Source organism: Ranitomeya variabilis, chromosome 6, assembly GCF_051348905.1.
Source record: "Ranitomeya variabilis isolate aRanVar5 chromosome 6, aRanVar5.hap1, whole genome shotgun sequence".
Lineage (NCBI taxonomy): Eukaryota > Metazoa > Chordata > Amphibia > Anura > Dendrobatidae > Ranitomeya > Ranitomeya variabilis.
The window spans coordinates 583075613-583088532 of NC_135237.1; the positions used below are offsets into that span (position 1 = coordinate 583075613).

At 49.0% G+C, this 12920-nt stretch overlaps 1 protein-coding gene across 2 annotated transcripts in view; it reads right to left on the reverse strand.

The window, feature by feature from the left end:
• Window positions 1-291: 291 nt before the first annotated feature.
• Window positions 292-12920, reverse strand: part of MAPK15 (mitogen-activated protein kinase 15) — a 148603-nt gene continuing 135974 nt past the window's right edge. For both annotated transcript variants that reach the window (XM_077268466.1, XM_077268465.1), the window contains exons 14-15: window positions 4090-4254; window positions 292-881 (exon numbers count right to left, since the gene is read on the reverse strand). In XM_077268466.1, coding sequence (XP_077124581.1) covers window positions 684-881; window positions 4090-4254 — 363 coding nt within the window. In that variant the 3' untranslated portion in view covers window positions 292-683. The remainder of the gene's footprint in view (window positions 882-4089; window positions 4255-12920) is intronic.

The following is a 12920-nucleotide window of genomic DNA, read 5'->3' on the forward strand; positions in this document are numbered from 1 at the left end:
ATATTAATTTCTATGGATGTAGATGAGGACACAGAAGCCCCCGGAGGAGGATGTGGGGGGCACATACTTTCTCCATATTAATTTCTATGGATGTAGATGAGGACAGAGTAGCCCCCTGGAGGTGGATTTGGGGGAACATACTTTTCTCCATATTCATGTCTGTGGATAGAGAAGCCCTTGGAGGTGCACCTGGGGGGTACATACTTTTGGCCACATTTTGTGAAATTTGAAGACATTTCCTACCTTACAGAAGTTTCCTCCCACTCCCAGAGAATTCAACCACACAAGACGCAATAAATAATCACCTCTATTATCAGTAGAAAACAGGAGCTGTGAGGGGCGCTCGTGCCTCACCTGGACCTCCCCGCTGGGTCCGTGCCTCACCTGGACCTCCCCACTGGGTCAGTGCCTCACCTGGACCTCCCCGCTGGGTCCGTGCCTCACCTGGACCTCCCCACTGGGTCAGTGCCTCACCTGGACCTCCCTGCTGGGTCCGTGCCTCATCTGGACCTCCCCGCTGGGTCCGTTTCCCCCCCCGGGTGGATCATGTACAAGGCACATAGTTCTGAGAGGACACCAGCGCGCATCGCTAAATGGAAGAAGGCACTTATACAGCTGCTGATGCGGAAGACCCTGCACCGCACAGGCCCGTACGTGGCCCCCAGATGCTGTGGCCAGTTCATTCATGGTCTCGGGTCACTCGGCAGCGGGAGATTCTGCAGCGCTGATTTACTGATGGTTCCATAGGCCTGCGTGTAACTGTGCAGTGAAGCTTTGGGGTCCCCAGATGTGCTCACGTTGGACGCTGCCTGAAACATCTTTCTACTGAACTTCGGGGCAGGTCTCACTTCGCGGGTCTGCACCAGTGGAGTTCGCAGGTTCTGGAGGGGACAGAAAATCCAGATCAACGGATTTGTGATAACAGTCTTACCAGTAGGGAGTGGAGCTCAGATGCCACCAGTACAGAGAAATCCTCCATCACCACCAGTAATCAGTACAGAAAATCCCCCATCGCCACCAGTATCACCAGTAGAGAAATCCTCCATCACCGCCAGTATCACCAGTACAAAAAAATCCTCCATCACCACCAGTATCACCAGTACAGAGAAATCCTCCATCACCACCAGTATCATCAGTACAGAGAAATCCTCCATCGCCACCAGTATCACCAGTACAGAAAAATCCTCCATCACCACCAGTATCACCAGTACAGATACATCCTCCATCACCACCAGTATCACCAGTACAGAGAAATCCTCCATCACCACCAGTATCATCAGTACAGAGAAATCCTCCATCGCCACCAGTATCACCAGTACAGAAAAATCCTCCATTACCACCAGTATCACCAGTACAGAAAATCCTCCATCACCACCAGTATCACCAGTACAGAGAAATCCTCCATTACCACCAGTTTCACCAGTACAGAGAAATCCTCCATCACCACCAGTATCATCAGTACAGAGAAATCCTCCATTACCACCAGTTTCACCAGTACAGAGAAATCCTCCATCACCACCAGTATCATCAGTACAGAAAATCCTCCATCTCCACCAGTATCATCAGTACAGAGAAATCCTCCATCGCCACCAGTATCACCAGTACAGAGAAATCCTCCATTACCACCAGTATCACCAGTACAGAGAAATCCTCCATTACCACCAGTATCACCAGTACAGAGAAATCCTCCATTACCACCAGTTTCACCAGTACAGAAAATCCTCCATCACCACCAGTATCACCAGTACAGAGAAATCCTCCATTACCACCAGTATCACCAGTACAGAGAAATCCTCCATTACCACCAGTTTCACCAGTACAGAGAAATCCTCCATCACCACCAGTATCATCAGTACAGAAAATCCTCCATCACCACCAGTATCACCAGTACAGAGAAATCCTCCATCACCACCAGTATCATCAGTACAGAAAATCCTCCATCACCACCAGTATCACCAGTACAGAGAAATCCTCCATTACCAGCAGTATCACCAGTACAGAAAATCCTCCATCACCACCAGTATCACCAGTACAGAGAAATCCTCCATTACCACCAGTATCACCAGTACAGAGAAATCCTCCATTACCACCAGTATCACCAGTACAGAGAAATCCTCCATTACCACCAGTTTCACCAGTACAGAGAAATCCTCCATCACCACCAGTATCATCAGTACAGAAAATCCTCCATCACCACCAGTATCACCAGTACAGAGAAATCCTCCATCACCACCAGTATCACCAGTAAAGAGAAATCCTCCATCACCACCAGTATCACCAGTACAGAGAAATCCTCCATTACCACCAGTATCACCAGTACAGAGAAATCATCCATCACCACCAGTATCACCAGTACAGAGAAATCCTCCATCACCACCAGTATCATCAGTACAGAAAATCCTCCATCTCCACCAGTATCACCAGTAGAGAAATCCTCCATCACCGCCAGTATCACCAGTACAAAAAAATCCTCCATCACCGCCAGTATCACCAGTACAGAAAAATCCTCCATTACCACCAGTATCACCAGTACAGAGAAATCCTCCATCACCACCAGTATCATCAGTACAGAAAATCCTCCATCACCACCAGTATCACCAGTACAGAGAAATCCTCCATTACCACCAGTATCACCAGTACAGAGAAATCCTCCATTACCACCAGTATCACCAGTACAGAGAAATCCTCCATTACCACCAGTATCACCAGTACAGAGAAATCCTCCATTACCACCAGTTTCACCAGTACAGAGAAATCCTCCATCACCACCAGTATCATCAGTACAGAAAATCCTCCATCACCACCAGTATCACCAGTAAAGAGAAATCCTCCATCACCACCAGTATCATCAGTACAGAGAAATCCTCCATCACCACCAGTATCACCAGTACAGAGAAATCCTCCATCACCACCAGTATCACCAGTACAGAAAATCCTCCATCACCACCAGTATCACCAGTACAGAGAAATCCTCCATTACCACCAGTATCACCAGTACAGAGAAATCCTCCATCACCACCAGTATCATCAGTACAGAAAATCCTCCATCACCACCAGTATCACCAGTACAGAGAAATCCTCCATTACCACCAGTATCACCAGTACAGAGAAATAATCCATCACCACCAGTATCACCAGTACAGAGAAATTCTCCATTACCACCAGTATCACCAGTACAGATACATCCTTCATCACCACCAGTATCACCAGTACAGAGAAATAATCCATCACCACCAGTATCACCAGTACAGAGAAATCCTCCATCACCACCGGTATCACCAGTATAGAAAATCCTCCATCACCACCAGTATCACCAGTACAGATACATCCTCCATCACCACCAGTATCACCAGTACAGAAAATCCTCCATCACCACCAGTATCACCAGTACAGAGAAATCCTCCATTACCACCAGTAAAGATACATCCTCCATCACCACCAGTATCACCAGTACAGAGAAATCCTCCATCACCACCAGTATCACCAGTAAAGAGAAATCCTCCATCACCACCAGTACAGAGAAATCCTCCATTACCACCAGTAAAGATACATCCTCCATCACCCCCAGTATCACCAGTACATATACATCCTCCATCACCACCAGTCCTCACCAGTACAGAGAAATCCTCCATCACCACCAGTATCACCAGTACAGAGAAATCCTCCATTACCGCCAGTATCACCAGTACAGAGAAATCCTCCATTACCACCAGTATCACCAGTACAGATACATCCTCCATCACCACCAGTATCACCAGTACAGAAAATCCTCCATCACCACCAGTATCATCAGTACAGAAAATCCTCCATTACCGCCAGTATCACCAGTACAGAGAAATCCTCCATCACCACCAGTATCACCAGTACAGAGAAATCCTCCATCACCACCAGTATCATCAGTACAGAAAATCCTCCATCACCACCAGTATCACCAGTACAGAGAAATCCTCCATTACCCCCATTACCACCAGTAAAGATACATCCTCCATCACCCCCAGTATCACCAGTACATATACATCCTCCATCACCACCAGTCCTCACCAGCCGCTTCCCTAGCCCTTGTATATCAGTATTTCCAGTTGTACGTACCAGTCTGGCGCTGATGGCGGCTACGCTCACTGTGGTAGCGGGCACTGTATCCTTCCGAGTGAGAAGGTTGTTGGGTGCCGCTGCCCGCGCCTGCTGGGTCAGTGAGAATGAGCGGGTCCTTGTGACAGGAGCAGTTTTCCCTCGAGACTCTAGACCTTTATTCACCTTGAGGAGAAATCAGAATGTACGTAGATTATGTGTGAACAGCACTAACATCAGAAAGGCCTCTACACCGAGGATGCGATTACAGGGCAGCTCCACTCACCCAGCAGAGGCGCTGTATGCCTCATCATGGGGCAGGAGGATCAGCGTTGCCCTGCACCGTGCATTTTGTCAGAGAGGTGGAAGGGCAGGATTGGAGTTACCGTGCACATTGTCAGAGGGGACGAAGGGCAGGATTGGAGTTACCATGCACATTGTCAGAGGGGACGAAGGGCAGGATTGGAGTTACCATGCACATTGTCAGAGGGGACGAAGGGCAGGATTGGAGTTACCATGCACATTGTCAGAGGGGTGGAAAGGCAGGATTGGAGTTACCGTGCATTTTGTCAGAGGGGTGGAAAGGCAGGATTGGAGTTACCATGCACATTGTCAGAGGGGACGAAGGGCAGGATTGGAGTTACCATGCACATTGTCAGAGGGGACGAAGGGCAGGATTGGAGTTACCATGCACATTGTCAGAGGGGACGAAGGGCAGGATTGGAGTTACCATGCACATTGTCAGATGGGTGGAAGGGCTGGATTTGAGTTACCATGCACTTTGTCAGAGGGGTGGAAGGGCAGGATTGAAATTACCATGCATTTTGTCAGAGAGGTGGAAAGGCAGGATTAGAGTTACCATGCACTTTGTCAGAGAGGTGGAAAGGCAGGATTAGAGTTACCATGCACTTTGTCAGAGAGGTGGAAAGGCAGGATTAGAGTTACCATGCACTTTGTCAGAGGGGTGGAAGGGCAGGATTGAAGTTACCATGCACTTTGTCAGAGAGGTGGAAGGGCAGGATTGGAGTTACCGTGCATTTTGTCAGAGAGGTGGAAGGGCAGGATTGGAGTTACCGTGCATTTTGTCAGAGAGGTGGAAGAGCAGGATTGGAGTTACCATGCATTTTGTCAGAGAGGTGGAAGGGCAGGATTGGAGTTACCATGCACTTTGTCAGAGAGGTGGAAGAGCCAGGATTGGAGTTACCATGCATTTTGTCAGAGAGGTGGAAGGGCAGGATTGGAGTTACCACGCATTTTGTCAGAGAGGTGGAAGGTCAGGATTGAAGTTACCGTGCATTTAGTCAGAGAGGCGGAAGAGCAGGATTGCAGTTACCATGCATTTTGTCAGAGAGGTGGAAAGGCAGGATTGGAGTTACCATGCATTTTGTCAGATGGGTGGAAGGGCAGGATTGAAGTTACCATGCACTTTGTCAGAGAGGTGGAAAGGCAGGATTGGAGTTACCATGCACTTTGTCAGAGGGGTGGAAGGGCAGGATTGGAGTTACCACGCATTTTGTCAGAGAGGTGGAAGGTCAGGATTGAAGTTACCGTGCATTTAGTCAGAGAGGCGGAAGAGCAGGATTGGAGTTACCACGCATTTTGTCAGAGAGGTGGAAGGGCAGGATTGGAGTTATCGTGCATTTTGTCAGAGAGGTGGAAGGGCAGGATTGGAGTTACCGTGAATTTTGTCAGAGAGGCGGAAGAGTAGGATTGGAGTTACCATGCATTTTGTCAGAGAGGTGGAAGGGCAGGATTGGAGTTATCATGCATTTTGTCAGAGGGGTGGAAAGGCAGGATTGGAGTTACCGTGCATTTTGACAGATGGGTGGAAGGGCAGGATTGAAGTTACCATGCACTTTGTCAGAGAGGTGGAAAGGCAGGATTGGAGTTACCATGCACTTTGTCAGAGGGGTGGAAGGGCAGGATTGGAGTTACCATGCACTTTGTCAGAGAGGTGGAAGGGCAGGATTGGAGTTACCGTGCATTTTGTCAGAGAGGCGGAAGAGCAGGATTGGAGTTACCATGCATTTTGTCAGAGAGGTGGAAAGGCAGGATTGGAGTTACCACGCATTTTGTCAGAGAGGCGGAAGAGCAGGATTGCAGTTATCATGCACTTTGTCAGAGGGGTGGAAGGGCAGGATTGGAGTTATCGTGCATTTTGTCAGAGGGGTGGAAGGGCAGGATTGGAGTTACCGTGAATTTTGTCAGAGAGGCGGAAGAGTAGGATTGGAGTTACCATGCACTTTGTCAGAGAGGTGGAAGGGCAGGATTGGAGTTACCATGCACATTGTCAGAGGGGTGGAAAGGCAGGATTGGAGTTACCATGCACATTGTCAGAGGGGACGAAGGGCAGGATTGGAGTTACCATGCACATTGTCAGAGGGGACGAAGGGCAGGATTGGAGTTACCATGCACATTGTCAGATGGGTGGAAGGGCTGGATTTGAGTTACCATGCACTTTGTCAGAGGGGTGGAAGGGCAGGATTGAAATTACCATGCATTTTGTCAGAGAGGTGGAAAGGCAGGATTAGAGTTACCATGCACTTTGTCAGAGAGGTGGAAAGGCAGGATTAGAGTTACCATGCACTTTGTCAGAGAGGTGGAAAGGCAGGATTAGAGTTACCATGCACTTTGTCAGAGGGGTGGAAGGGCAGGATTGAAGTTACCATGCACTTTGTCAGAGAGGTGGAAGGGCAGGATTGGAGTTACCGTGCATTTTGTCAGAGAGGTGGAAGGGCAGGATTGGAGTTACCGTGCATTTTGTCAGAGAGGTGGAAGAGCAGGATTGGAGTTACCATGCATTTTGTCAGAGAGGTGGAAGGGCAGGATTGGAGTTACCATGCACTTTGTCAGAGAGGTGGAAGAGCCAGGATTGGAGTTACCATGCATTTTGTCAGAGAGGTGGAAGGGCAGGATTGGAGTTACCACGCATTTTGTCAGAGAGGTGGAAGGTCAGGATTGAAGTTACCGTGCATTTAGTCAGAGAGGCGGAAGAGCAGGATTGCAGTTACCATGCATTTTGTCAGAGAGGTGGAAAGGCAGGATTGGAGTTACCATGCATTTTGTCAGATGGGTGGAAGGGCAGGATTGAAGTTACCATGCACTTTGTCAGAGAGGTGGAAAGGCAGGATTGGAGTTACCATGCACTTTGTCAGAGGGGTGGAAGGGCAGGATTGGAGTTACCACGCATTTTGTCAGAGAGGTGGAAGGTCAGGATTGAAGTTACCGTGCATTTAGTCAGAGAGGCGGAAGAGCAGGATTGGAGTTACCACGCATTTTGTCAGAGAGGTGGAAGGGCAGGATTGGAGTTATCGTGCATTTTGTCAGAGAGGTGGAAGGGCAGGATTGGAGTTACCGTGAATTTTGTCAGAGAGGCGGAAGAGTAGGATTGGAGTTACCATGCATTTTGTCAGAGAGGTGGAAGGGCAGGATTGGAGTTATCATGCATTTTGTCAGAGGGGTGGAAAGGCAGGATTGGAGTTACCGTGCATTTTGACAGATGGGTGGAAGGGCAGGATTGAAGTTACCATGCACTTTGTCAGAGAGGTGGAAAGGCAGGATTGGAGTTACCATGCACTTTGTCAGAGGGGTGGAAGGGCAGGATTGGAGTTACCATGCACTTTGTCAGAGAGGTGGAAGGGCAGGATTGGAGTTACCGTGCATTTTGTCAGAGAGGCGGAAGAGCAGGATTGGAGTTACCATGCATTTTGTCAGAGAGGTGGAAAGGCAGGATTGGAGTTACCACGCATTTTGTCAGAGAGGCGGAAGAGCAGGATTGCAGTTATCATGCACTTTGTCAGAGGGGTGGAAGGGCAGGATTGGAGTTATCGTGCATTTTGTCAGAGGGGTGGAAGGGCAGGATTGGAGTTACCGTGAATTTTGTCAGAGAGGCGGAAGAGTAGGATTGGAGTTACCATGCATTTTGTCAGAGAGGTGGAAGGGCAGGATTGGAGTTATCATGCATTTTGTCAGAGGGGTGGAAGGGCAGGATTGGAGTTACCGTGCATTTTGACAGATGGGTGGAAGGGCAGGATTGAAGTTACCATGCACTTTGTCAGAGAGGTGGAAAGGCAGGATTGGAGTTACCATGCACTTTGTCAGAGGGGTGGAAGGGCAGGATTGGAGTTACCATGCACTTTGTCAGAGAGGTGGAAGGGCAGGATTGGAGTTACCGTGCATTTTGTCAGAGAGGCGGAAGAGCAGGATTGGAGTTATCGTGCATTTTGTCAGAGAGGTGGAAGGGCAGGATTGAAGTTACCATGCATTTTGTCAGAGAGGTGGAAAGGCAGGATTGGAGTTACCACGCATTTTGTCAGATGGGTGGAAGGGCAGGATTGGAGTTACCGTGCATTTTGTCAGAGAGGTGGAAGGGCAGGATTGAAGTTACCATGCATTTTGTCAGAGAGGTGGAAAGGCAGGATTGGAGTTACCACGCATTTTGTCAGAGGGGTGGAAGGGCAGGATTGGAGTTACCGTGCATTTTGTCAGAGAGGCGGAAGAGTAGGATTGGAGTTACCATGCATTTTGTCAGAGAGGTGGAAGGGCAGGATTGGAGTTACCGTGAATTTTGTCAGAGGGGTGGAAGGGCAGGATTGGAGTTACCGTGCATTTTGTCAGAGAGGTGGAAGAGCAGGATTGGAGTTACCATGCATTTTATCAGAGAAGTGGAAGGGCAGGATTGGAGTTACCATGCATTTTGTCAGATGGGTGGAAGGGCAGGATTGGAGTTACCATGCACTTTGTCAGGGAGGTGGAAAGGCAGGATTGGAGTTACCATGCATTTTGTCAGAGGGGTGGAAGGGCAGGATTGGAGTTACCATGCACTTTGTCAGAGAGGTGGAAGGGCAGGATTGGAGTTACCGTGCATTTTGTCAGAGAGGCGGAAGAGCAGGATTGGAGTTACCATGCATTTTATCAGAGAAGTGGAAGGGCAGGATTGGAGTTACCATGCATTTTGTCAGATGGGTGGAAGGGCAGGATTGGAGTTACCATGCACTTTGTCAGGGAGGTGGAAAGGCAGGATTGGAGTTACCATGCATTTTGTCAGAGGGGTGGAAGGGCAGGATTGGAGTTACCATGCACTTTGTCAGAGAGGTGGAAGGGCAGGATTGGAGTTACCGTGCATTTTGTCAGAGAGGCGGAAGAGCAGGATTGGAGTTACCATGCAATTTGTCAGAGAGGTGGAAGGGCAGGATTGGAGTTACCGTGCATTTTGTCAGAGAGGCGGAAGAGCAGGATTGGAGTTACCATGCATTTTGTCAGAGAGGTGGAAGGGCAGGATTGGAGTTACCATGCATTTTGTCAGAGAGGTGGAACGGCAGGATTGAAGTTACCGTGCATTTTGTCAGAGAGGTGGAAGGGCAGGATTGAAGTTACCATGCATTTTGTCAGAGGGGTGGAAGGGCAGGATTGGAGTTACCGTGAATTTTGTCAGAGAGGCGGAAGAGTAGGATTGGAGTTACCATGCATTTTGTCAGAGAGGTGGAAGGGCAGGATTGGAGTTATCATGCATTTTGTCGGAGAGGTGGAAGGGCAGGATTGAAGTTACCGTGTATTTTGTCAGAGAGGCGGAAGAGCAGGATTGCAGTTACCATGCACTTTGTCAGAGAGGCGGAAGAGCAGGATTGCAGTTACCATGCATTTTGTCAGAGAGGTGGAAGGGCAGGATTGGAGTTACCATGCATTTTGTCAGAGAGGCGGAAGAGCAGGATTGGAGTTACCATGCATTTTGTCAGAGAGGTGGAAGGGCAGGATTGGAGTTACCATGCATTTTGTCAGAGAGGTGGAAGGGCAGGATTGAAGTTACCGTGCATTTTGTCAGAGAGGTGGAAGGGCAGGCTTGGAGTTACCGTGCATTTTGTCAGAGAGGTGGAAGGGCAGGATTGGAGTTACCGTGCATTTTGTCAGAGGGGTGGAAAGGCAGGATTGGAGTTACCGTGCATTTTGTCAGAGAGGTGGAAGGGTAGGATTGGAGTTACCGTGAATTTTGTCAGAGAGGCGGAAGGGTAGGTTTGGAGTTATCATGCATTTTGTCAGAGAGGTGGAAGGGCAAAATTGGAGTCACCGTGCATTTTGTCAGAGAGGTGGAAGGGCAGGATAGAAGTTACCATGCATTTTGTCAGAGAGGCGGAAGAGCAGGATTGCAGTTACCATGCATTTTGTCAGAGGGGTGGAAAGGCAGGATTGGAGTTACCATGCACTTTGTCAGAGGGGACGAAGGGCAGGATTGGAGTTACCATGCACATTGTCAGATGGGTGGAAGGGCTGGATTTGAGTTACCATGCACTTTGTCAGAGGGGTGGAAGGGCAGGATTGAAGTTACCATGCATTTTGTCAGAGAGGTGGAAGAGCAGGATTGGAGTTACCGTGCATTTTGTCAGAGAGGTGGAAGGGCAGGATTGGAGTTACCGTGCATTTTGTCAGAGGGGTGGAAGGGCAGGATAGGAGTTACCGTGCATTTTGTCAGAGTGGTGGAAGGGCAGGATTGAAGTTACCATGCATTTTGTCAGAGAGGTGGAAGCGCAGGATTGAAGTTACCGTGCATTTTGTCAGAGGGGTGGAAAGGCAGGATTGGAGTTACCATGCACTTTGTCAGATGGGTGGAAGGGCTGGATTTGAGTTACCATGCACTTTGTCAGAGGGGTGGAAGGGCAGGATTGAAGTTACCGTGCATTTTGTCAGAGAGGTGGAAGGGCAGGATTGAAGTTACCATGCATTTTGTCAGAGAGGTGGAAGAGCAGGATTTGAGTTACCGTGCGTTTTGTCAGAGAGGTGGAAGGGCAGGATTGGAGTTACCGTGCATTTTGTCAGAGGGGTGGAAGGGCAGGATAGGAGTTACCGTGCATTTTGTCAGAGGGGTGGAAAGGCAGGATTGGAGTTACCATGCACTTTGTCAGAGGGGACGAAGGGCAGGATTGGAGTTACCATGCACTTTGTCAGATGGGTGGAAGGGCAGGATTGGAGTTACCATGCACTTTGTCAGAGGGGTGGAAGGGCAGGATTGAAGTTACTATGCATTTTGTCAGAGAGGTGGAAGGGCAGGATTTGAGTTACCATGCATTTTGTCAGAGAGGTGGAAGGGCAGGATTGGAGTTACCGTGCATTTTGTCAGAGAGGTGGAAGAGCAGGATTGGAGTTACCATGCATTTTGTCAGAGAAGTGGAAGGGCAGGATTGGAGTTACCATGCACTTTGTCAGAGAGGTGGAAGAGCAGGATTGGAGTTACCATGCATTTTGTCAGATGGGTGGAAGGGCAGGATTGAAGTTACCATGCACTTTGTCAGGGAGGTGGAAGGGCAGGATTTGAGTTACCATGCATTTTGTCAGAGAGGTGGAAGGGCAGGATTGGAGTTACCGTGCATTTTGTCAGAGAGGTGGAAGAGCAGGATTGGAGTTACCATGCATTTTGTCAGAGAAGTGGAAGGGCAGGATTGGAGTTACCATGCACTTTGTCAGAGAGGTGGAAGAGCAGGATTGGAGTTACCATGCATTTTGTCAGATGGGTGGAAGGGCAGGATTGAAGTTACCATGCACTTTGTCAGGGAGGTGGAAAGGCAGGATTGGAGTTACCATGCACTTTGTCAGAGAGGTGGAAGAGCAGGATTGGAGTTACCATGCATTTTGTCAGATGGGTGGAAGGGCAGGATTGAAGTTACCATGCACTTTGTCAGGGAGGTGGAAAGGCAGGATTGGAGTTACCATGCACTTTGTCAGAGGGGTGGAAGGGCAGGATTGGAGTTACCATGCACTTTGTCAGAGAGGTGGAAGGGCAGGATTGGAGTTACCGTGCATTTTGTCAGAGAGGCGGAAGAGCAGGATTGGAGTTACCATGCATTTTGTCAGAGAGGTGGAAGGGCAGGATTGAAGTTACCGTGCATTTTGTCAGAGAGGTGGAAGAGCAGGATTGGAGTTACCATGCATTTTGTCAGATGGGTGGAAGGGCAGGATTGAAGTTACCATGCACTTTGTCAGGGAGGTGGAAGGGCAGGATTTGAGTTACCATGCATTTTGTCAGAGAGGTGGAAGGGCAGGATTGGAGTTACCGTGCATTTTGTCAGAGAGGTGGAAGAGCAGGATTGGAGTTACCATGCATTTTGTCAGAGAAGTGGAAGGGCAGGATTGGAGTTACCATGCACTTTGTCAGAGAGGTGGAAGAGCAGGATTGGAGTTACCATGCATTTTGTCAGATGGGTGGAAGGGCAGGATTGAAGTTACCATGCACTTTGTCAGGGAGGTGGAAAGGCAGGATTGGAGTTACCATGCACTTTGTCAGAGAGGTGGAAGAGCAGGATTGGAGTTACCATGCATTTTGTCAGATGGGTGGAAGGGCAGGATTGAAGTTACCATGCACTTTGTCAGGGAGGTGGAAAGGCAGGATTGGAGTTACCATGCACTTTGTCAGAGGGGTGGAAGGGCAGGATTGGAGTTACCATGCACTTTGTCAGAGAGGTGGAAGGGCAGGATTGGAGTTACCGTGCATTTTGTCAGAGAGGCGGAAGAGCAGGATTGGAGTTACCATGCATTTTGTCAGAGAGGTGGAAGGGCAGGATTGGAGTTACCATGCATTTTGTCAGAGAGGTGGAAGGGCAGGATTGAAGTTACCATGCATTTTGTCAGAGAGGTGGAAGGGCAGGATTGGAGTTACCATGCATTTTGTCAGAGAGGTGGAAGGGCAGGCTTGGAGTTACCGTGCATTTTGTCAGAGAGGTGGAAGGGCAGGATTGGAGTTATCATGCATTTTGTCAGAGAGGTGGAAGGCCAAGATTGGAGTTACTGTGCATTTTGTCAGAGAGGCGGAAGGGTAGGATTGGAGTTACTGTGCATTTTGTCAGAGAGGCGGAAGAGCAGGATTG